Raw genomic sequence first — 22,272 nt, 5'->3', positions numbered from 1 at the left:
TCAAACTGGCCTTCACATTCATCTTCTTCTTCCATTTCACTGGGACTAACGAAGGGGTTTTTTTTTTGTTCGTCATAGAATTTCCTTAATTTAATTAGTCTTTAATTTAATTGAACGAAGTCAGATGATTAAATTAATAAGGTGTAATGATATGATAATTTGGTGTGGAAACGGAATTCATTGCAATCAAATTAACCTTTTTTCTCGAATATCGGATGGAAAATTTCGTGAATATGATAGTAGAAGTGTTGGGAGGATCTCTTGATAAACATTCAATAGATCATATTTCCCTTTCAATGATTTTGCCTAAGAATTTTTCCTAAAAAGGGCCATGATGTGAAAGCTGGCGTTGAGTAGATGTTTGTTTATGAAATGTAATTAGTGTGTGATAGAAGAAAAAGCGATTCATTTTGGGATCATCGTTTTTTTAAAGGAGCTGGATCTGTATTTGCTTTAATTCAGGCGAATTATATTATGTCAAATATCATTATATCAAACTTTTGTTACATTTTTATGTTTATTGATAGCTCTACCGCTCGCTTTATTCAGCGTTAACAGTCCATTGAACAATTTAACGGAACATTTCTTTCTTTCTTTTCCCTCTCTTCCAGCAAGTTTTGTTCATGCATTGAATGATACGTCTGTTAGCTATAAAACAAATGTATAAGGCAGATAATCACGTAACGTGTTGGAAATTTCCCGAAAATGATTTTGTTGCCGAAAATGATGTTCCACATTGTGAGTGTTCGAACGAGTTAAGGCGTCAATCGTTTGATCGATGTCCTTCAATGAGTCATACATTCTTTTCATATTTTCTACCAGAATAACTCTTTACAATTTTATAAATGGTCCAGTCAATCTTCTACTGACCAACTACATTGCGGAGCAGGAGCAGTTAGACGTTATCGCTGTTCTGGGGAATTCCGTCAATATATCATCTTAGTGTGGCCTCTTTTTTTTTTGAGAGAGAGATTCGTATTTCGGTTCTACTTATCTACAGGAAGTTATCATTATCCAAGAGTTTATCATTGAACTGATTGTTGATCATCAATGACAATACATGTACTCTGGATTCAACAAACAGTTCTGTTCCAAAAAAAAAAATTCAAAGAATGTGTGATTTATGGAAGGACGTCATCAGGTGTCATTAGACGGTTCATCCTTTGTTCAGCGTTTCATTGAAAGGTAATGGAAAAGCTTCTGGAAGGTTTACTTTAAAACAACTCTGTGTGCGTCATTAACACTATCCGATATTGTGTGTGTGTGTGTTTCTAAGAATGCACTGATATATTTGTTCACATTTGTGAGTTTTTCCCATATGGCGGAGCTATCCTTAGTGTTCTCAGTGTTGTTTCCGATGGAAACGCTGAACGTGTGGGTTGTTCAGCACATCGGGACACCGCGCTGGTCCTATTGACATTACGACAAACATGCAATTTGCACTTTCAACTTTCTTCAAGCTACTGAGGTACATGAGCATGTGTTTGGTGTTCCAAATATTACAACACTTGTTCTTAAGTTGAAATTTTAGAACTACGGGTTTTGTTGTGAGGGTTCTTCCAACATTTTCACATCTCATAATCTAATTAGCCTTATTCTGCCGGCGTAATTATTCTATAGATAATCCCAAGAGATACATATATTAATCCCTACTGTATGTTTTCGTTGTGGGACGGCTGGCCTGGACTCGAAATTCCAATACGCATCAAAGAGCGACACGGATACTAGAAGGATTAATGGAATGCGAAGAATTTCTCCTAAACCAGTGAAATATCAACGTAGAGTTATGTTGGATGAGTGGATTGCTGGGGAAATAAGAGGAAAATCCTTGCTAATTACTGCAGAGGTCTCAAAAGATTTGACCTCCTGTCTTCAAAGGCATCACCCCAGGAATCTGAGGTGGTACGGATTTCAGGTGGAGTATTCGTATACGTGATCGTAGATTATGGAGAGGAGATTCTGTCTATTTCTTCCTAATTACCGAAAAAAAACAGCCCGGAAGATACGGCCTCGAGCGTTTCGGCGCGCTACTTTCTACAACGAGTTCGATTGGAGCGCGCCAGCCTTGTGCATGCGCCGCATCTTTCGGCCCGTTTTTTTACGGCAATTGGGAAGAAATGGACGGAATCACCCCCCTCTCCATAGTCTCCCATCCCGTATACGAATACTTCACCAAAAATCCCTACCACCTCTGATTCGTGGAGTGATGCCTTTAAACGATATCACTTTATGTATATGTCAATAAGGCGTTATGTGTCCTATAGACGTGTTTTTTAACCAAAAATGTTTCATTTTATGGTTGTTCATGAAGCCAAAAAGCAACGAGAAATCCGAAATCCGATTACATGTGTATGAACATGCTTTGGATTAAAACTCAATGAGATCTGTGCAGGTTCTCAACGAAAAACCATGATCCAACCGAAATCCCACACGTCCCTCCCATAAATAAAATATCCATTGACCAGGGAAAAGCTGTCGTTTCATGGGAATATAATAAATGTTTCTGGTATACTTAGGTCATACACAAAGAGTGAGATCAATTTTACGAACAATATCGAGAAGTTTAGACTCTAATATTACTTGAACATTTATTATTTATTCATAATCTATTATTTATTGTTTTGTTTATTATTTTATTATTATTTTTGAAGGTTTTTGATAAATTATTATAGCTATCTAGAGATTTTTCTTTGAAGGATAGTGGTCAGCGTGTGAAACTCTATAGATAATATTAATTATAGGTGAAATCCGCGATAAAAGAGCGGTGGAAAGGAAATAATGTGCGAGTTTCGGTATTTGGCAGTTTGCGGACTCGGTTGTTCCTACCAACATCGGATATCGACGTACTAGTCGAGTGTGAAGAATGGAAGGATACGAGCACCATGGTAAGCTTCCCCTTCTACCGTAATTCTTATCATCTTTCAGTTTTCTTCTTATTTTGTTCATTTTTTTATTAACATTATACGTTGTTACATTAATAGTGCTTTTTGGTTATTCAACTACCACCTGGTTTAGTTTTGTTCGTTTCATTTTTATCTTTGTAACGAAAATGTGCGAAGTAAACGGCTTTTCTCAAGTGCCCGAAATCGATCGCACCTCCTCCTGGGTTTTTTTTTGCAGTGGCGACAGGCCATTTAGGCTGCCTGGAAATGAAATAAGAGGCCAGCTGGAGGTAAATTAGTTCGGCGGAGTGCTTTAATGGAAGAAGTGAGAACGAAAATCAGCTTTTTCATGAAGAGAACAACGCAAAAAAACTGAGTAGCAGTGATTTTTGTAGTAAAGCGACGGTGGGATTTTAAAACGAGACTTGCTCTAAAACGCTTTATTCATCATGTCTACTTTTTATATCGTCGGATCCTATATGCGCCACTTTTATTAGAATGAACAGTTTTTTCTGTCCCATGCTTTTTGTAAATTTTCGCTCCGCGTCGCCACGCGTTCCGACATCTGCGATTGATGACGTGTCGTTTCCGCACCCGTGACTTTATGGGTGTTGGTGGTGGGTTTATTGGAGACTGTAGGGATCGAAACAGGGATCAAGAAGTATGTTGTGGTTAGGAAGAGTTAGGAGGTTCACTACGATTAGTTAATGATCCATGTTTCGTGTTTTTTTAGCACTTTTAGCGATGAGATAGAAAGATCTAAGGTCGGTATCATTTCACATCCGGTCAAATATTAGCACGTTATATATTTGGCTGGACTAAGAGGAAGTGAAATCAGGAGCAGCGAATCGATAACGGGAAGCAACTGGTAAATATGAATGGTGTAGGAAATGCTCAAATCTACTGTGCAGGTGAAATCAAATGCGGATCAGTCGAAAATAGTTTGGAAATTTTCCATGTAGCTCAGATATTAGGAAATAAATAGGTGAAGAAGGAAAATCAACATTAAAAATCTATCAAAAGTCAACATCCGTCATCTTTTTTGTGGTCTCAGTAGCCTTGATGTATAGCGCAGAAGTGTTAGAAGAGCTGTCCATGTTTATTACTCGTTATTAAGGAAATTTATAATGATTTCAAGATCTTTAAAAGAAATTTTCCAGCTTTTTTGATATGGAGACATCGGAAGAGGGTAATGAATAACCATAAGAATAGGATAACGGATGAAAATGGTTAAGGAAAGACAGTTTTCATTGATTCATTTCATATTTTAGGGGTTAAGTTCAATTTTTCAACAACAAATTTATCATTAGGGTTTCTCCATAAAGTTTTTCCACATTTCTACATACAATGGTATTATGAGTACGAAAATAAACACGTCCTAGTTTATGATTCTTGTTGACTAGCTTTGGAACACTTTTTTTTTTGTAAATCTGACTTTTTCAAATTTATATAATTCGTTTGATTACAGAAAAAAAAATCATTTTGATGAGTTCACCTTTATAATATAGCTAAGAAGTTGGAAAATACCATGTATACCAAAAACATCTGTACAATTTTTAGGCAACCTGCATGCAGGAAACCGCAAACTACCTGGAAGAAGTCGGATTGGCGAAATCCGTAGCCGTCTTCTCCGATGCTTTCGTTCCGATCGTGAAAATGGTTGAGAAGGACACCTTAGTGAATGTTGACATTTCGTTTAACACAGCGCAAGGTGTGAAAGCCGCTGACTATATTGAAAAGGTGATTTTTTTCCTATACAGTTCAAATTGATTTATTATGTCTTTCTAAAACATTTGTTTTTGTTTTGAAATGTTTTGTTTTATCTTTGTTTTTTATTTTGTTTATTATTTCGAGAAACATAGGTTTTAAGGTGAAAGAAGAGTTCCCAGTGGTGGAACCATTAATATTGGTGCTGAAACAGTTCTTAATATTACGACGGTTGAATACTACCTATACGGGCGGATTGTCATCATATGGACTGATCCTTATGCTGATTAATTTCTTACATGTGAGTTTTTTTTCTTTCTGTTTCATCTCGATTCTCCTTTTCTTTTTTCCTTTCATTCGTGTCCTCATAGGATTCGGAGATAGCATTTGTGATGTTTCTATTCATGATGTTCTCTTGATTTTCATTCAAAAGAGATCCGCCCGTTTCGTTTTTGTTTGAACTCGCTTCCGGTTGAATGTGGGCGTTAAACTTGCGTTTTTGGACACAGGTGTTCACGTCCTGGTGGGGAGAATCATTCGATTTTAAGAGGGCATCCTTGGCATTTCGACACTTATCACAAGATGAATGGAGGTGGTTGAGGTCTACAGCTGTTTGCGGGGGAGTAAATGAACTGTGAGCACAGGTGGTGGTAACCGCTCATATATTACGATTATGTGAACCCTACTAATTTTAGAATTTTCCTCGACGTTGTTTAAATTGAATTATTGATTTTACCAAGAAAACAATTTAGTGATGTCTAAACACAGAGTTATATACTAGGCGTAAACTTGACATTTTTTTTTTTGCTGGTTTTGAGAGAAGAAAAATTAATTTTTTTGGAAGTGCATAAATTTTTCAGAGTAGAAAGTAAAGGATCATAGCTCATTTCGATTACCGTATTTCTACTTAAGGTCCGTAACCTTGACAAAAATTCTTCTAATACATGGACCTTAATCTTAATAATCATCTTCTTCTTAATTCATGTCTAATTTTGCGCTAATTTGTCTCATAAACGTCGAAAAGATCACGCACGTAGTGTGCTCCTCTTTATCTACTACCATATCAAACAATCTCCGGTCCTCAGTTTTGATGAATTTTCCCCTGAGTTTTAAGCGATTGGTCCAGAAGTCCGCTTTTTATAGCTCCTTTTGATCTTAATCGTAAAAGCAAAGGTTTGGTTAGCGATTGACGGCTCTGACTAACACTCGGAAAAAAAATGCATGCGAAATATTGTAAGCTATTTTTACTACCCCTGCTTTTTTCTATAGGTTTTAAATTATGTGAATTTTCAAGAATACTGGTAGCTCTTTGGTTCTCTCCAAAAAGTTTGATGTGCGTTTACAATGCGAAAGTAACGAAAACTTCGAAAACGCCTTTTGAAATTGCGATTCTTCAAGTTCGTCATGCTTTTGTTTTGTGAAACGTTCACCACGAGAAGATATGGAGCATCTAAAGTACAAATCAGAAATTTGTGAGGGTTTTTAAGAGGAAAATGCAGACTCATCAGTAAAACATTGTTATTATTGAGTAGTTAGTAGTTAAGTATTGAAATTTATCACTTTTAAAGTATTTTCTCGCTCATATGGTAGGAGAAACGAAGGGAAATCATACCGATTATCATCATCTCCTATATTTTCCCTATATTTCTTGTAGTTTTATTTTTATTTCATTATTTTTCGAAGTTTTTTCCCTTTAGTTTCCTTTTTCTTATTATAATTTCACTTTCATCACGTTAAAATCACTTTACTCATTCACTTCACTCCATCACTTAAAGGCATCACCCCACGAATTTGAGGTGGTACGGATTTCAGGTGGAGTATTCTTATACGATATAGTAGATTATGGAGAGGTGGGTGATTCCGTCCATTTCTTCCTAATTGCCGTAAAAAAACGGCTCGGAAGATGCGGCGTGTGCACAACGTTGGCGCGCTCCAATCGAACTCGTTGTAGAAAATAGCGCACCGGAACGCTCGAAGCCGCATCTTCCGGGCGGTTTTTTTTACGGGAATTGGGAAGAAATTGAAGGAAATCACCCCGCTCTCCTTAATCTACGATCCCGTATTTCGTATCGATTTCAGATGGAGTATTCGTATACGAATACTCCATCTGAAATCCGTACCACCTCAGATTCGTGGAGTGATGCCCTTAAGATCAATTCTTTCACCCTTTCCGTTTCCTCTACATGTAGGAACATGCAGGTCGATAGAGTTGATGATTTATTTTCAGAATAAGAAAGAATATCAATTTTTTTATTCCCTCCGCTTCACTTTTTCGTTCGTCCTTAAGAAATCGATTCCGCACCAAAAATAATAATAAAGGCATACCATAAAATATGCCTTTTTGTGCAAAATTTCAGGTTTTTCCAACTCTCTGGAGCATTGCATTGATTTTTTCAAAGTCCATATTTTCTATTTGTTCGATAATCAAATTACAATCAATTTCTATTTGTTTATTGTGTTTGGTCTTTCAAGATAAGAAATAGTGCTTAATAGTGTTCAATGGAAAAAAAAAATTGACAAAAGAACATCTGAGTCTGTTTCGATATATTATAAGACAATAGAAGAAATTTCAGGAAAGTTTGAGAACTTTCATTCATTTCAAAAATAAAAATAAATTCTTATTTATTTATTAATCACATTTCCTCTCTAATTATTTCAATCTTCGGTTTAACAGGTCATGTTTTTGTTTTCGGCGTAAAAATGCAGTGAAAGTGAAAAAAGCAGAAAGAAGTGAAAAAACAAGCGAAAGTAGATAAGCCTATTCTAGTGCTCAGTTTTTTCAAATAACTTTGGGAGAAAATTCTATTTAACGGTGGTGTACACGTTGTGTAACAGTATAACATTTCAATGAAATACTTCCTGTTCCCTCCCGGACCTTCACTGACCGCTGCTGATCTCGAAGACGAACTCCAACCGGAATGAGATATCGTTTGTTTGTTTTTTGCTGTACGTAAAATTGTCCACAAGGGTATTATGTAGCCACAAATTAAAGTACAAATTCTAAGCAGCACGTTGAAGCGAGGACAAAAATATAGATGGGGTACTATAGGTATGTAAAGGCTAGTTCGAAGAATTAAAAAATTGTAGCAATAAACGAAAGTACTGACGAAAGAGAAGAGAATATTCAGAATTTATTTATTTTCAGGGTTCTTTTCCTTTGGTCCTGGTTTGCAAGCATGCGTTGTACGATTATAATAATGAACACGCTATTCAGCAAGCATTATCCTTTCACTAAGTACCGATCTTGAAAAGGTTCCCGCCACAGAATATTTTTGCATGATAACCTGTGCAAAGGCATCACCCTGGCTTCCATCTACAGTACCCCATCCTCATATTTTTTTCACCGCTTCAATTTGCTACTTAGAATTTGTAGTTTGAGAATGGCTATAGATGTGTGGACTGTTTTAGGAACAGCAAAAAAACAAACGAAAACAATCTCTTATTCCATGATTTTCCGCACAAGTGAGCAGTGCAGTCCATATATTCATGGGACCTTATCCTTGAACACGAGGTAAAAGGCCGTGGTCCCATCTTGTGATCTATTTCTAAGCTCTGACTGAAAAAGGTGTCTAGAACATTTTTCTGAACTTCTTTTTTTCATTAAGAAAAATCAAACAACTGAAGATCACGGACGTTCTGTTTATAGTGATGTTACAGTGTTAAAATTAACAACACTCGCCGTTGTTTTGTTATTGTTTTGAAAAGTACCGTAGGAGTTAAATGGCAATGTGACTCAGAATTTATAATGGTGTATTGTTTGAGTTTTTTGAAATTCAAATCCACTTGTAATTTTTGCGCCAGTGCTCACTAGATGGAAAATTGAGGAGAAATCTTTTGTAACATGACTAGATCTAGAATAATGTAAAATTATTGTCATTGTGTATAACTGCACGTCTCTTCCCCCTAAAACTCTTCTTTTTTCGCCTCGTTATTTATTTATTGACTGCCCTTAATGGGGTGTTAAAAAGAACCAAAAAAAACGACGAGAAAGTGGAAAACCGACAGAAGAGAACACGAGAAGTCCGGGACGAAATTTCCACCAGGGGTAACTTGGCATTGTTATGGAAATTTATTATTCCTTTTATTCTTATCTTCTTTTACGTTTGTCTATTATCTTGTATAGGGTATATAGTGTCTGTATCTTTCACTACTATTATAATTATTATAATTTTCCTTATTTTTCTGTTTATTATTTGCTTAGTATCTCTTACAAATTATTTTTTTTTTACTTTCAATACAGAGGGCAGGTGTAGCGCAGTCGGAAAGAGGTTTCGCTTTGGCGGCACGATCGATTGGAGGTTCGAATCCGCCTTAGTGCTAACCAAGCCCTTTATACGTTATCCATCAGAGGTCGATAAATTGGTACCAGGATAAAAACACTGACTTGACACATCGGTTATCCTTCGCAAGTCATTGTGTAGCCCTGTTACACGTTCGTGAATCTCAAACGATTCTCAGTTGAAGTGAACTCGTTGACGCTTCTCAAGTGGACTGATTAATGCCAGACATTTTGCCCTTTATCCGTATCCTTTTCATAATCGGCTTCAAGTAGTATTTGCTAAGAAACGTAATGTGTTACTAAGCAATTAGCGAGGTGCAATATCACCGTCGAAAAGATAAGAGATCGTAGGCGATCCGTTGTTGAGGCCTTTAATCAATGTGTTTTCAGCTTCTCTAACAAAAATCTGACATTTTTCAAAGGGTGATCTCATAAAAGAATAAAGGACAGTGGCTGACGTTAATCAATCCGCTTGGGATGCGCCACCACGTTCATCTCAATTCAGAATCAGTTTGAGGTTTACGAAGGTGTAACTGGCCTACACAATGACTTGCGGTGGCTAACCGATGGTTCAAGTCAGTGTTTTTATCCTCCCAGACAAGTATGGTACCAATTTATTAATAGAGAAGGGATGAGGATGAAAGGCTTTGTTGGCACTAGGGCGGGTTTGAACCTCCGATGGGTCGTGCAGACACAGCGGAACCTATCTATGCTACCGATAGCGCTTCGCACGCCCGACAAGGGGTAACCCCATAGTTGAATCAACTGGATGAACACAAATTGATAGTGGTATTACTTACACCTTCTTGAGTTTTTTTTTTGTTGCTTCAACTACACCAGCTCTGGGAGTAGGTCTATCTGATTATACTGTAATGTATAAAGTAGCGAGGCGGGCACGATAACAGCGTGAAAATATGTTAGTCAACCCAAATTTCCAGCGACAACAAGGTATCATATACACGCCGATGCGATGATGCGCTATGCCTTTGTCTGTTGATATCGTAATATAGATTGCAACGACAGGATTGATGTGTTTTTGAGCGATGGAAAGGTTTTTGGCGTCGTGCCAACTGCCTTGTCGTCGCCCATATTGTTGTTGTTGTTGTTTTTCGAAGCAGTGCACTGCCGCATACAAATCAAAGCGGATCAGGATACCGAGTAACGATGTGAACGCAGCAATACGCGTGAAATACGATGTGAGCGCTGCAAGCAGGGATTTGGGATTTTAATATTATGACTTCTGATAAGGTTGGAATGTGAAAATTTGATGTTTATCACTTTGATCTTTTTCGCATATAAATTAGCCGAACAAAACGATGCTTTGGGGGGAAATCCATGGAGAAGAAATCAGAACGTTTTTATTGAAGCCACAATTGACCGCTTATGTAACCGTGAGATAAGCACCCAGCACAGAACATCCAGTCTTGAGGCGACTTTCTAATTTATCTGCTGGTCATAATCACCATATTTTCTTTTATTTTTATTACTTTCATATTTTCCGATCACCTTTTTGATATGAGTTAGATTGACGTTTTTGAGTTACACGCAAAAACATCAATCTAACTCATATCAAAAAAATACTCACAACGTACAAAGCGATAGAAACGGCGACTTATAGGGAACGTATCACGTTTTTGATGTGGTGCGGAATTCACCTCGAAAGCGTTGAGTTCGGATAGCAGATTGAGGAATCCAGCATGACTCGGCTCATCTTTCCCTTGTCGTCGTAAAAAATGGTGTGGGAACAGTTTTGATTCCTACGATGTATGTTAGAACGCGCTAGTGTGCAGTCGTTTCGGTCCCCTCATCAGGCTATTCATTGCTTTTACTTGAACACACTGATGAGAGCTGGTTAATATTTGCTCTCACTTGGAAGCGGCGCGTGCACATTGGTGGTCGGTTGCAACTGATTTCGTAGGAAAGAACGGTATTTTCCACACCGATTGGGATCGATTGGAAAAGGATGTTCAGAAACACAACGGTTCCGTAATCCACAACTCGAACTCTTTGCTTGTTGGCTTCGCACTAAGTCAAAATCATGATACGCTGTCCTTAAAGGCATTACTCCACGAATCTGAAGTGGTACGGATTTCAGGTGGAGTATTCGTATACGGAATGGGAGACTATTTAGAGGTGGGTTATTCCGTCCATTTCTTCCTAATTGCAGTAAAAAACGGCCAGGAAGATACGGTTTCAGGCGTTCTGGCGCACTATTTTCTACAGGGAGTTCGACTGGAGCGCGCCAGCCTTCTGCACGCGCCGCATCTTCCGGGCCGTTTTTTACGGCAATTAGGAAGAAATGGACGGAATCACCCCACTCTCCATAGTCTCCCATCCCGTATACGAATACTCCACCTGAAATCTGCACCACCTCAGATTCGTGGGATGATGCCTTTAACGCTCTTTAAGGGAAAAGCTTGTGATTGGGCTGTTTTGCGTAAATTTGAGAAAAAAGCAAAAAAGCGCTAGGGCTCTGAACAAATCGCATTCTTTTTATAACTTTGTATAACTTGTTTCGAAATCTTGCCATAAAAATAGCAAACGAGTTCATACGCATACACATAACAAAACATCTGAGACATTACATTATTCGCACGGTGCGACATTGTTGCCAGCAACAATGTCCATTTCTTTCAAAAACATTACCGCTTTTGAACCTTTAGCACTTTCGTTTTATAGTAGGATCAAAACGACATGGTGCACGGTGCAGTTCCGTACGCGGCTGCGCTCGAAACGACGTGGTGAAGCCGAGCGGTTGGAATCGAGATGGGACCCATGCTAACACCGCTCGACTTTGCAGTTCATGATTGATTGAATCGACGTAGAACAACCGCGAACTGCAAAGACGAGCGGTGCTAGCATGGGTCCCATCTCGATTCCAACCGCCACCTCCACCACGCCGCTTCGACTGCAGCCGCATACGCAACCGCATCGTGCTTCATGTCGTTTTGACCATACTATTTATCGAATTTTCTAGTTTTTTCTTATGTAAATGTCCGATCATTCACAGCATTTGTTTCTTTTTCTGGAAGGGTGCCCAAGTCTTTACTGATGGGCTTTGACTAGTGGCAAGCTTGTCAGTCGTAATTTGTATCAAGTCCAACGAAACGCTTGCCCTGAAATGCCCCATAAATCCGTATCTTATTCTTGAGGAGTATCCTTAAATACAGTTTTCATTGATTTTTTTTCCGAGGTTTTATGAATTAATCGCTTGAAGTTAGCCAAAGGGTTACTTTATGGTGGATTTCTCCGTTAATTCCTTGACCTCTAGCTTCCAAGTGAACGCTCAGAGTCCTCATATAGGAATATATGTGAGGTTAGTGCATGTTTCGCATTGATTTGAGATTTTTCAAAAAGAAAAGTTTGCTATAAAGTCATTATTTCATGTTAACAGCTTTGCACACTTTTTTGTTGCACTTTCCTGGAGTTTAGGTGGTGAAGGGTAATAGTTTTCATCTATTTCCATTCTTTGCACGAAATTTTAGAAACATTTCAAGATCGATTGGGGTGGGTGTGGCGCAGTCGGTTAGAGGTCGGTCGGTTGTAGCCACATGGTCGATGAGTCGAAACTGTCCTAGTGCAAACCAGGCCTTTCATAAAATCGATAAATTGGTACCAGACCTGTCCGAGAGAATAAAAACACTGCCTTGATCATGGATTGGCCCCTGCAAGTCATTGTATAAGCCAACACGCACTCCAAAACCTCAACGATTACAAATTCCAGGAAAACGCGTTGGCGCATCCCAAGTGGATTGATACGCCAGTGACTTTCTCCTTTTTAAAGATCGATTTTGTTTTGCTTGAAGACATCACCCCACGAATCTGGAATGGTACGGATTTCCGGTGCAGTATTCGTATACGGGATCGTAGATTACTGAGAGAAGAGTCATTCCGTCCATTTCTTCCTAATTGTGCACGCGCGCTTCTTCCGGGCCGTTTTTACGGCAATTAGGAAGAAGTGGACGGAATCACCCCCGTCCTCATAATCTTCTATCCCATATACGAATACTCCACCTGAAATCCGCACCTCCTCAGATCCGTGGGGTGATGCCTTTGACTGGATATTCTTTGCAAAAATTGTGCTCAGAGGTGTCTCACTTAACGTCATCGACGTCCATTGTTTCTTCTGCAACTAATCGTCGCCGGCCAGTCATCAAAGAGCACATTGAATAGCGGCGATGTTTTTCATAACATGAATGACGAGCGGGAGGTTTCTGATTATTCAACCGAATCGTTCGAGCTTTGATCGTCTCCATAGCGCGCAATAAGTGATTATTCCTGTGTTTCTGCGTATGAGAGTTTCTAACGGGACTTCTCACGGGAGTCAGATGACAGCCATCAACATTTGGAGCTAATTAAATTTAGCGATGAAGGGAATCTCTTTTTTTTCTCATCGAGCTCAGGGTATTTTAGTTCCAGCTGATTATAAATGGCAAATGGCGTCAGAAGCTTAAATTGAAATCTCTGTCTGATCACTTAAGTTGCTAATGTTTTGTTTCGCGATGATTCCTGATTTCTACGCCTCTGTTCACCATAGTTCATTATTTTGTGACTTGTTCAGTACTCAAGGGACGTGGCGTAGGATAATCTCTTCGAAAAAAACGTCTCATCGATCGATTACACAGAACTGTTACGGGAAATTATGATTGCATCCAATACTTCTTTGTAGGGAAGAAAATTAGATCCTTCTTGAATTTCTTTGGAATGGATTATTCCTCAGAATGCTTGCTGTATTCGTACTTTTTTCTTCTTTTTTGTAAGACATTTTTTAAATCCCGTTTTAACATTTATTATTTTTTATTATACGTTTTTTATTTATTATCCGTTTATATAATTGTTAGTTTACTTTCTTTCCGTCCCTTTTGGTGCATCGCCACTTAATTTCCTCTTCTCTTTATCTACGCTCATGTTCTTCGCTCGTTGCTCTTCGCTTTGATATCTGATTAGTTTTTGCTTTGGTTTCACCAGCTTATAGAAGTTGACTGTACGGATTATTCGACCTGATGATTTGATCTTGTGGTTTCCGCTCACCCATCTTTTGCTGATCAAACGGCTTGTGAACAACAATGCTTGCTTGAAATCAGCTTTTGCTTTTTCAGTTTTCTTCCAGAAGAAAAAGTTATTCACAAAATTCAGTTGATCATTTTGCACTGATTTGATCCCGGAAGCATAGGTGCGATAGGGAGGAGCCGGACCCTCCTCAGGTGAGGAGGGTCCAGCTCATGGGGTGCAGCTTAAATGGTAAAGGTCCCTTCGCTAATCGACCAAAAGTGCGGCAACCGCACAAAAGTGAAAGGGGTCGGAGCACCGGGTCCGACTATCGCATGTATGCCCGGAAGGTAGCGATCTACGTAGAACTGTCAGATGTTTATATCTATATTCAATTTTCAATTCATTTGTTTACCTGCTTGTTTATCTGGTGCCTCACTTTTTAGTTGTTGAATTTATGCATTCAAATATTTTAAAAAAGATATCTACCTGCGATGATCTCGGCGCTGTGTATTGGAATTCCAGCAAAAATGTACGGTACAGGGAAAAACGCCACAATGTTATGTAGGATACGGAACAAAATGTAACATAGAATACTAACATCCGTACTTACATTCTATGTTATGACGTCGTATGTTTCCCTGCACGCTTTCGCCCGAATTCCAAAATACAGTGCTAAGCTCGTCACAGGCAGGAATTTTTTCTTGTATTTTAATCCATAAATTCAGTAAGATGAAATTAATTGGTGAAGAATTCTGATCTAACGATACCAGTATGCAGAGTTCATTTCCAGAAAAGTTTTGAGATTGGTGTCAATTTATATGGAGAATTTTCTTAGGACATATTCCTTTTTGTATCCGTTAGAACCTGGAATCCTATTCATTTCTACAACTGGGTAAACGATCGTTGACGAGCCCTAATGGCCCTTGGTTGGACATACTGCTAATCACTAAATGTTTATATATTTCTTGATTTCATTTGTTTATTTTTTTAAATTTTATTTTATTTATTATTTCATTGATATGTGCATCTCGCAGTAAAAATACATATTCAAATAATAATAAATAAAAATAAAAATACAAAATAAAACCTAATACCGCTTTTCAACTCTGAAAATATCTATGGAAATTATTGTACGAGCCCAGACAACTGTTGTGTTGGTCGACGGTGGCGTCTACTACAAGCTGTGACGCATTGTTTTCAATTACCTGCTCGTATTTTCTTCGTCTCATTCCATGTAACAGACATAATATCTATGTGGATGTTGTTTACGTCAATGTTTTATTGTTGTCGTAGTGATTATCGAGAATGTGCAATGCAATGAGCGATCATCCTGGCACCGACTAGAATTCAGGATCTGCTGACGCAAATTTGATGCACTCACCGCTTTGTACTCTTAGTACATGTAATGTTTTTGCTCTAAGACATTAAACTTTCACCGGATTCTAGTCTGATTTTCTGGCGATCTGATTTGCTGAAAATTTACCAGGATTACTACTTGAATGGCACGCTATTCTATGCTAATCGCTATTCTGCAATTTTGCGTCTGGAACGATCAATCAATCAGAGGAGATCAGCGTGAAATTCGTGCTAGGATTCTCGATAGCTTATCTTAAAACGTACAAAATAGGCGCTACAAATACCAGTTTTTAAAATTTGGTGAGCCGTGTTTTGTGATCGTTAGTGTTCAAAGCTTACGAAAACACATTCGAATAATAAATACACGTTTTTGATGTGAAAAAATCATAAAACACTTAGAATCTAGCTGATAATTAATTTCTCGTGGCTAACCTAATGTTACCAGTTATTCGCAGGCTTTTTTTGCTTGAGAAATGGTATTCTTGAAATGCTAACCGTGCTAAATTCTGCCTAATGATATTTATCTCAATAATAAATAAGAGATGGCGGGTGTAGTGTAGCGGTTATAGGTTCCGCTTTCTGCACGATCGATCGAGGTTCGAATCTGCCCTAGTGCTCACCAAACTTTCATCCCTCTGAGGTCGATAAATTGGTGCCAGACTTGCCTGGGAGAATAAAAACACTGATTTGACACATCGGCTAGCCCCCGTAAGTCATTGTGTAGGCCAGTTACACCTTCGTAAACCTCAAACGATTCCGAATTGAGGTGAACGTGGGGGCGCATCCTAAGCGGATTGATTAACACCAGACACTTCATCCTTTAATGAATAAGAGACACCCTAGTGCTAAGTAAGCCCTTCATCTTTTCGTGGTTAATGAATAAAAGGATAAAAATAAGGAGATAGAACAGTCTGGGAGGATAAATAGATTAACTTGACACATCGGCTAGCCCTCCCCTCCCCATCCTCTCCGCCAAATCATTGTAAGGCTGCACACGCGTTCATTAACCTCTAATGAAGTCTGAGTAGAGGTCGAACGCGTAGATGCATCCCTCCACCCGCCTGTAGCAGGTGATCAGCGCCATGCAGTTTATCCTTCAATGCATACTGGAGACGTAGAATGCAACAGTTGGCTTGTTTACATGGTTTTACTCGGTTGACCGCATACTGTACGATTTCAAAGTGATATTCCATGATTTTTCCGCTAAAGGACGAGTTTTCATGGTTTTTTTTTTTCAAATTATTCTCTCTATAATTTAACCCTTTCCAATTCACATCCGAATAGTCATTCGGAGCAAGTAGCTAGTGTACGTTCTTGCTCTTCTTACATTTTTCCGCTACTGTCTAGTAATTATTGTTGAGATACATAAGGTCTCAAAACAATTATTCGTTTACTCCTAAACGAATTGGCACTGATCGAAATTTTGTAGCAAAGTGGTAATGATTTATCGATACTCTCTCACTGCTATCTTTTGCGATTATATTTGGGAACTTTTTTCAACGAGAATTTATTCCATGGTCAACAAATACTTGTGAATCCTTTTTTTCCATTGAAAAGGTAAACCGTATTTAAAAATGCGATAAGAGTCGTCTGTTTCTGTGAAAGTTGTTTTATCCTCATGTTCGTTTCAAAAAAAAAACTACAAAATTATAGCATCATCAGATGTAAAGTCGCAAATAGAGGCAAATTTGCGAAGAAAAGAAGGTAATTTTGTTGTTTGGAGGTCCGAAACGTCCACGTTCAAGCTAAAAGATTTGCTCTGTAGTTTTTTTCTTTTTTTTTTTGAGAATCTGAAAAAGAGAAGGAAAGAACCGAAACGAATTCCTTTTCATTTTGTAGAGAATTTTCAATAAATGCTTTTCTTACGCACTGTTGCTCGTGTGGCAGATGTGAGGTAGATTCCTGAGAGTCTTCATGGATACGGCTTCAGTTTTTTTCTTTTTTGTTTTTCCAGGATCATCATAATTCTCTTACATCGTTCCTTTTTTTATCCTCACGCTAATAAATGTATAAATTTTGGTTAAAAAAATCAAAAAAGAAGCTTTTTTTTATTCTAAGAAATTTCACTCGCACTTTTTCTCTCTGGTACTTACGAGTACTTCACAAGTACACTGCCGGTGTTTTAATGGTGTCCCTTTTATTGGTCCGATATTAATCCTTCAGAAAAAATCTCAAATTATTTTCTCTTTTGAACCTCAACTTTGACATTTCCAGCACTATGGGATGCCAATTCGACGAAAACATTTGTACAGCCCTGAGGTCAACCTTGGCGAGTTACTCATGCGGTTTTTCGAGGTTTACGCCCAGGTATGTGATAATTTTTTAGAGCATTGAGATTGTGTTTACGTTGGACGTTTTTCGGCCTACCGTATCATAACGAATTGAAATTTTCGTTGACGTTGACGTTAGCGAAAACGTATTTCTGCTTTTTCTATTCATTTAGTTAAAGGCGTCACCCCACGAATCTGAGGTGGTACGGATTTCAGGTGGAGTATTCGTATACGGGATCGTAGATTATGGAGAGGATTTCATTTCTTCCTAATTGCAGTGAAAAAAACGGCCCGGACGATGCGGCGTGTGCACACGGCTGGCGCGCTCCAATCGAACTCGTTGTAGGAAGTGGCACGCCGGAACGCTCAAAGCCGCATCTTTCGGGTAGTTTTTTACGGCAATTCGGAAGAAATGGACGGAATCACCCCGTTCTCCTTAATCTACGATCCCGTATACGAATACTCCACCTGAAATCCGTGTCACCCAGACCCTTAACAAAAAAAAAAAAAAATACGTTTTCGCTAACTTCATCTAGTTAACGGATACGAATACTCCACCTGAAATCCGTATCACCTCAGATTCGTGGGGTGATGCCTTTAAATTTCATTAGTTTTCTTCTTTTTCATTTCCTCATACCTTTGAGGGTATTTTGCATTAATCATTCAATTAAACTGCGCTATTTGTAGAATAATATCAAAGTATATTATAGTATATATATAATATTATATAGAGTAAAGTAGGTAATATCAAAGGTGAAAATTAAAAAAGAATCGGGTCAGTGTGATTTTTGAAGAAAAAGTGTACGCCGGACACTCCAAAATGTAACATTTAACATTTAAAGTCTGAATAGGGACTACTTTTTATACTGTGAAATTTTCTAACTACGCAGCCCCATCAACCTTTGAATGATTGTGTGTTTGGAGAAAATTTTTTCGTTACCATGGAACGTGTGTGTGTGTGTGTGTCAATGTTAGCATCAAAATGAGCGCAAGACTGTGACCTGAACTGGCTGAGATGCAAAAACTTGCAAATGTTTAAGCTACAGTACTGTAGGTTAATTGAACACAAATACCTATTGAGTGCAGTTTTGTGACGTAGCAGCATGTTTTAATGTCTTGTACTTGTTTTTTTTTTCTGTGAATTACACACTTGTGTGACTGCTCTTACAACAAAAAAAAAAGACTCGAGAAAAAAAGGACCGGAAATGTGTCGTTTTTGTAAGTGCAACCGACAAACTAATTCTAAGAGCAAAAAGAGTTTTCCTATTTTTACTCCCTTTTTTTTCTCGAGAATACGCATAATAATAGGAAGATAATTTGACGGTTTTTTTTTTTAAAGGAAGACGTAATGATTTAGGAATTTCTTCTTCTTAGAGTTTAATTGAATAGTCTTGACATTCCACTTCCAGTGCTGGAATTCCAACGGCAACAGGAAGTAAGGGTCATTCACGCACAGGAATAATAGTATTAGTCGTAATTTTCTTTGGCATACCATCTCTGCTACTCGTTTCTATGACGCTTTACTATCGTACTATGCTTTACTGCTTCACTATCAGCGGATAACGGATTACGGTCAAAACGACATGAAACGCGGTGCAGTTGCGTAAGCGGCTGCGCTTGAAGCTCTAGAGGCGGAGCGCTAGAGGCTTGAATTCTGTGAGGGAGAGGGGGGACCCACCATTCGTTGCTGCGGTTCGCAATGGTCCCACCACCTCGATTCGAACCGCTTCATTCACCGCGCCGCTTCGAGCGCAACCGCGTACTCGAAGTGCACCGTGCTTCATGACCGTTTGACCCTACTCTAATTGTTATGTATTCTATTCCACTGCAGTATCCACAAAAACGTAACGCAACGTTGGGACCCCCTGACGAAACGATGCGCACTGTGCGCTACAGCGGTGCGGATAGTTCACCTTTTTACAGATTAGTTGCGTTGCGCAACATAATTTTGATTCTTGTAACGGGAATGATTTTTGCTAGAACATCGTTGTTACCTTATGTAACAGGACAACAACGTTTCACAGTACGATGCTCCTTACAACGACAGTATACGTAGCGACGACAACGATATTATTTACTTTTTTTATTGTGATGTCGACTTCTGTCCTATAATTACTTCGCGCAACGACAGTGTACTTTTGACAGACGTTAGTGCGTCGTGAAACAGCACAGCACGAAATTGGAAATTAACTCCATATTTGACACTTATTAGATTTGACAGTTGTAATAAAAATAGTCAACTTCAATACTTCTAGATTCAAAAGTAGACTTAGGATTTTTTTTTCGCTGAGCGAATGATACGTTTTTCCAAATAAATTTGCTTCGATTTCTCTCCTTCTCTCAGATTGAGAGGAAAACCTAACTCACCGAAACGTTATCCTAGGATAACGATTAAAACGATCTCGTTTGATCCAACTCTAAACTCAAAAAGTGTGCCAAAAATATCAAATTATTTTTGTGTTCATCAGTTTGATCACATCGTAAAAGTCCGCAAACCTTCCTCTAAGGGAAAATTATGGATAGAACTTCTTATTTTTTCTTATTTCTATGGATTTTTTTCATGTATCATATTTTCTTGTGAACATAGTCAAAAAGAGGAATCATATAGTTGTTTTGGTTGGATTTTATTTTTAATGAAATTTTACTGCTGAAACTTGAGAAATACCTGCGAAAGAGGAGTTGTTAGTGCTTATCGCAACCGCATGCAAAGTTCAAAATACTTAATTCCTACCATTATTTTATTTGTTTCACTTTATTATTTATTAATATTTTTGGTTATCTATATATTGTTTTTATTATTTCTTTATTTTTCAATCTTCTCTATTTCTTCTACGATCTACTTTTTTCATTAACGAATTAGCGAGATCTAAATGCATTTAGTTTGGTATTTGTTTGCTACCCATTATTTGAGAATGTTCGATTTTCTGCCGTTAGCCCCGAAATTTTAAATTTTATTCTATATAGATGGATCGTTCAAGGTGAGGTTTTCAAGGTTACCATCTCCGGTAATGGATTCAGCATAGCTGACCGCTAGTTTATGGTTTTTACTGTCTTTAACCCATCCAATATTATCCTAGAGCAAACTGCTTTTTTTTCCTGATGAATATCGAAATTATTAAGAGATTTCATCATTTTTAAGGTTTTTTTTCTTTCATTTCGTCGTGCATTTTTGGATATTGCACTGTAGAGGAACGTTTTTTTTTTTGTAATTAATTTCGATGATCAATGAGAATCTGATTCTTCGCCTAAAATGAATCTTTTCGAAGATACCGCGTGACCTTTTCGCGCACTTTTCACTGAGTTCATTCGCCGCGAATTTCAGGAATCGCGCGTCACTCACTCATCCGAGATATTTCGTTCTCTTTTCATTTATTCCGTGCCCTTAACGGTAGATTGTGTTCTTTTCCGTGACAACACGTGATAGAGTAGACATTTAAATCCTGAGCGATGCGTCACTGTGGCAGATTAAAGCCGAATACCGTACCCATTACGCGTAAGCGTTTCGTACTCATTTGTGCTGGCACATTTGAGCTCCATCGAGCTCTTTCCCGAGGTGACATTCCCGAGATTTGCAGCACGGAATACTTGAGGAAGGGATCGGTTTCGGAAGGGAAAAGTTTGATCAACGCAATTATGGATAGTAGTTAATAGTAATTATAGGTATGTATAGTAATTATGGGTGTGTGTGGTATGTCTGATTTTGTCTATTGTCCTCTTGAACATAGATGCGATAGTCGGAGCCGGTGCTCTGACCCCCTTCACCTTTGAAGGGGCCTCATTCACTTTTAAACGGTTGGCGAAAGGACCCCCTTCACTTGAGCTGCACTCCATGAGCTAAACCTCCTTCACCTGGGGAGGGTCCGGCTTCTCCTTATCGCACCTATGCTTTTAAAGGCATCACCCCACGAATCTGAGGTGGTGCAGATTTCAGGTGGAGTATTCGTATACGGGATGGGAGACTATGAAGAGGGGGGTGATTCCGTCCATTTCTTGCTAATTGCCGTAGAAAACGGTCCGGAATATGCGGCGCCGCACAAGACTGGCGCGCTCCAATCGAACCTCTTGTACAAAATGGTGCGCCAAAACGAATGAAGCCGTATCTTCCGGGCCGTTTTTTTACGGCAATTAGGAAGAAATGGACGGAATCACCCCCCTCTCCGTAGTCTCCCATCCCGTATACGAATACTCCACCTGAAATCTGCACCACCTCAGATTCGTGGGGTGATGCCTTTAAAAGAGAATTATAGAAAGGTAAATCAATCAAGTAGTCCATATTTCATTCATTTACTGTTTTGTTCTATTTTTTATTGTTATTGTTATTGTTATTGTTTTTTTATTGTTTTGCTATTTTAGACCTTTCTTTTAATGCTTAACCCCTTATGTCCTTAGAGGATACATCCGTAAGTGTTCTTTTTTCTGGAATTACGGAAGAATTGGTGGTGTAGTTCAAGCCATTCGCAATAACAGACAAATATGCTCAGAGATTTTTTAAAAATTTCAATCTAGTATAACTTTTCGATCTATTGCTGCGGTGTGATATGGTTGTGACGGCGTAGGTTTCTGTGATAAATTCTACCCGAGTTCTGTGATATTCTCGGTAGATCATGAAGATCGAGCTACACTTATTTTTTTGGGCAAAAATGTCGCTCTTTATTTGAAATTGGGGAAATTCTCACGTTTAAGGAATACTTTTTTTGGCTTCTCTTGTTGATTATCTCTAACATAAATATTTCTTTCGCCTTAATTTTATCCAAAGAAATATTTATGTTCATTTAATCATCTACGA

At 38.4% G+C, this 22,272-nt stretch overlaps 1 protein-coding gene across 2 annotated transcripts in view; it reads left to right on the top strand.

Moving 5' to 3' along the window:
* Positions 1–22,272, top strand: part of RB195_004769 (uncharacterized protein) — a gene marked incomplete at both ends in the record, with an annotated part of 53,208 nt that overhangs the window by 5,576 nt on the left and 25,360 nt on the right. For both annotated transcript variants that reach the window (XM_064182756.1, XM_064182755.1), the window contains 4 exons: positions 2,742–2,885; positions 4,443–4,622; positions 4,753–4,890; positions 17,431–17,523. In XM_064182756.1, the coding sequence (XP_064034022.1) occupies positions 2,742–2,885; positions 4,443–4,622; positions 4,753–4,890; positions 17,431–17,523 (555 nt within the window). The remainder of the gene's footprint in view (positions 1–2,741; positions 2,886–4,442; positions 4,623–4,752; positions 4,891–17,430; positions 17,524–22,272) is intronic.

This window comes from Necator americanus, chromosome I, assembly GCF_031761385.1.
Source record: "Necator americanus strain Aroian chromosome I, whole genome shotgun sequence".
NCBI classification, from domain to species: domain Eukaryota; kingdom Metazoa; phylum Nematoda; class Chromadorea; order Rhabditida; family Ancylostomatidae; genus Necator; species Necator americanus.
Note: the sequence above shows the minus strand (reverse complement) of the source record. Positions and strands in the feature narration are given on the sequence as shown.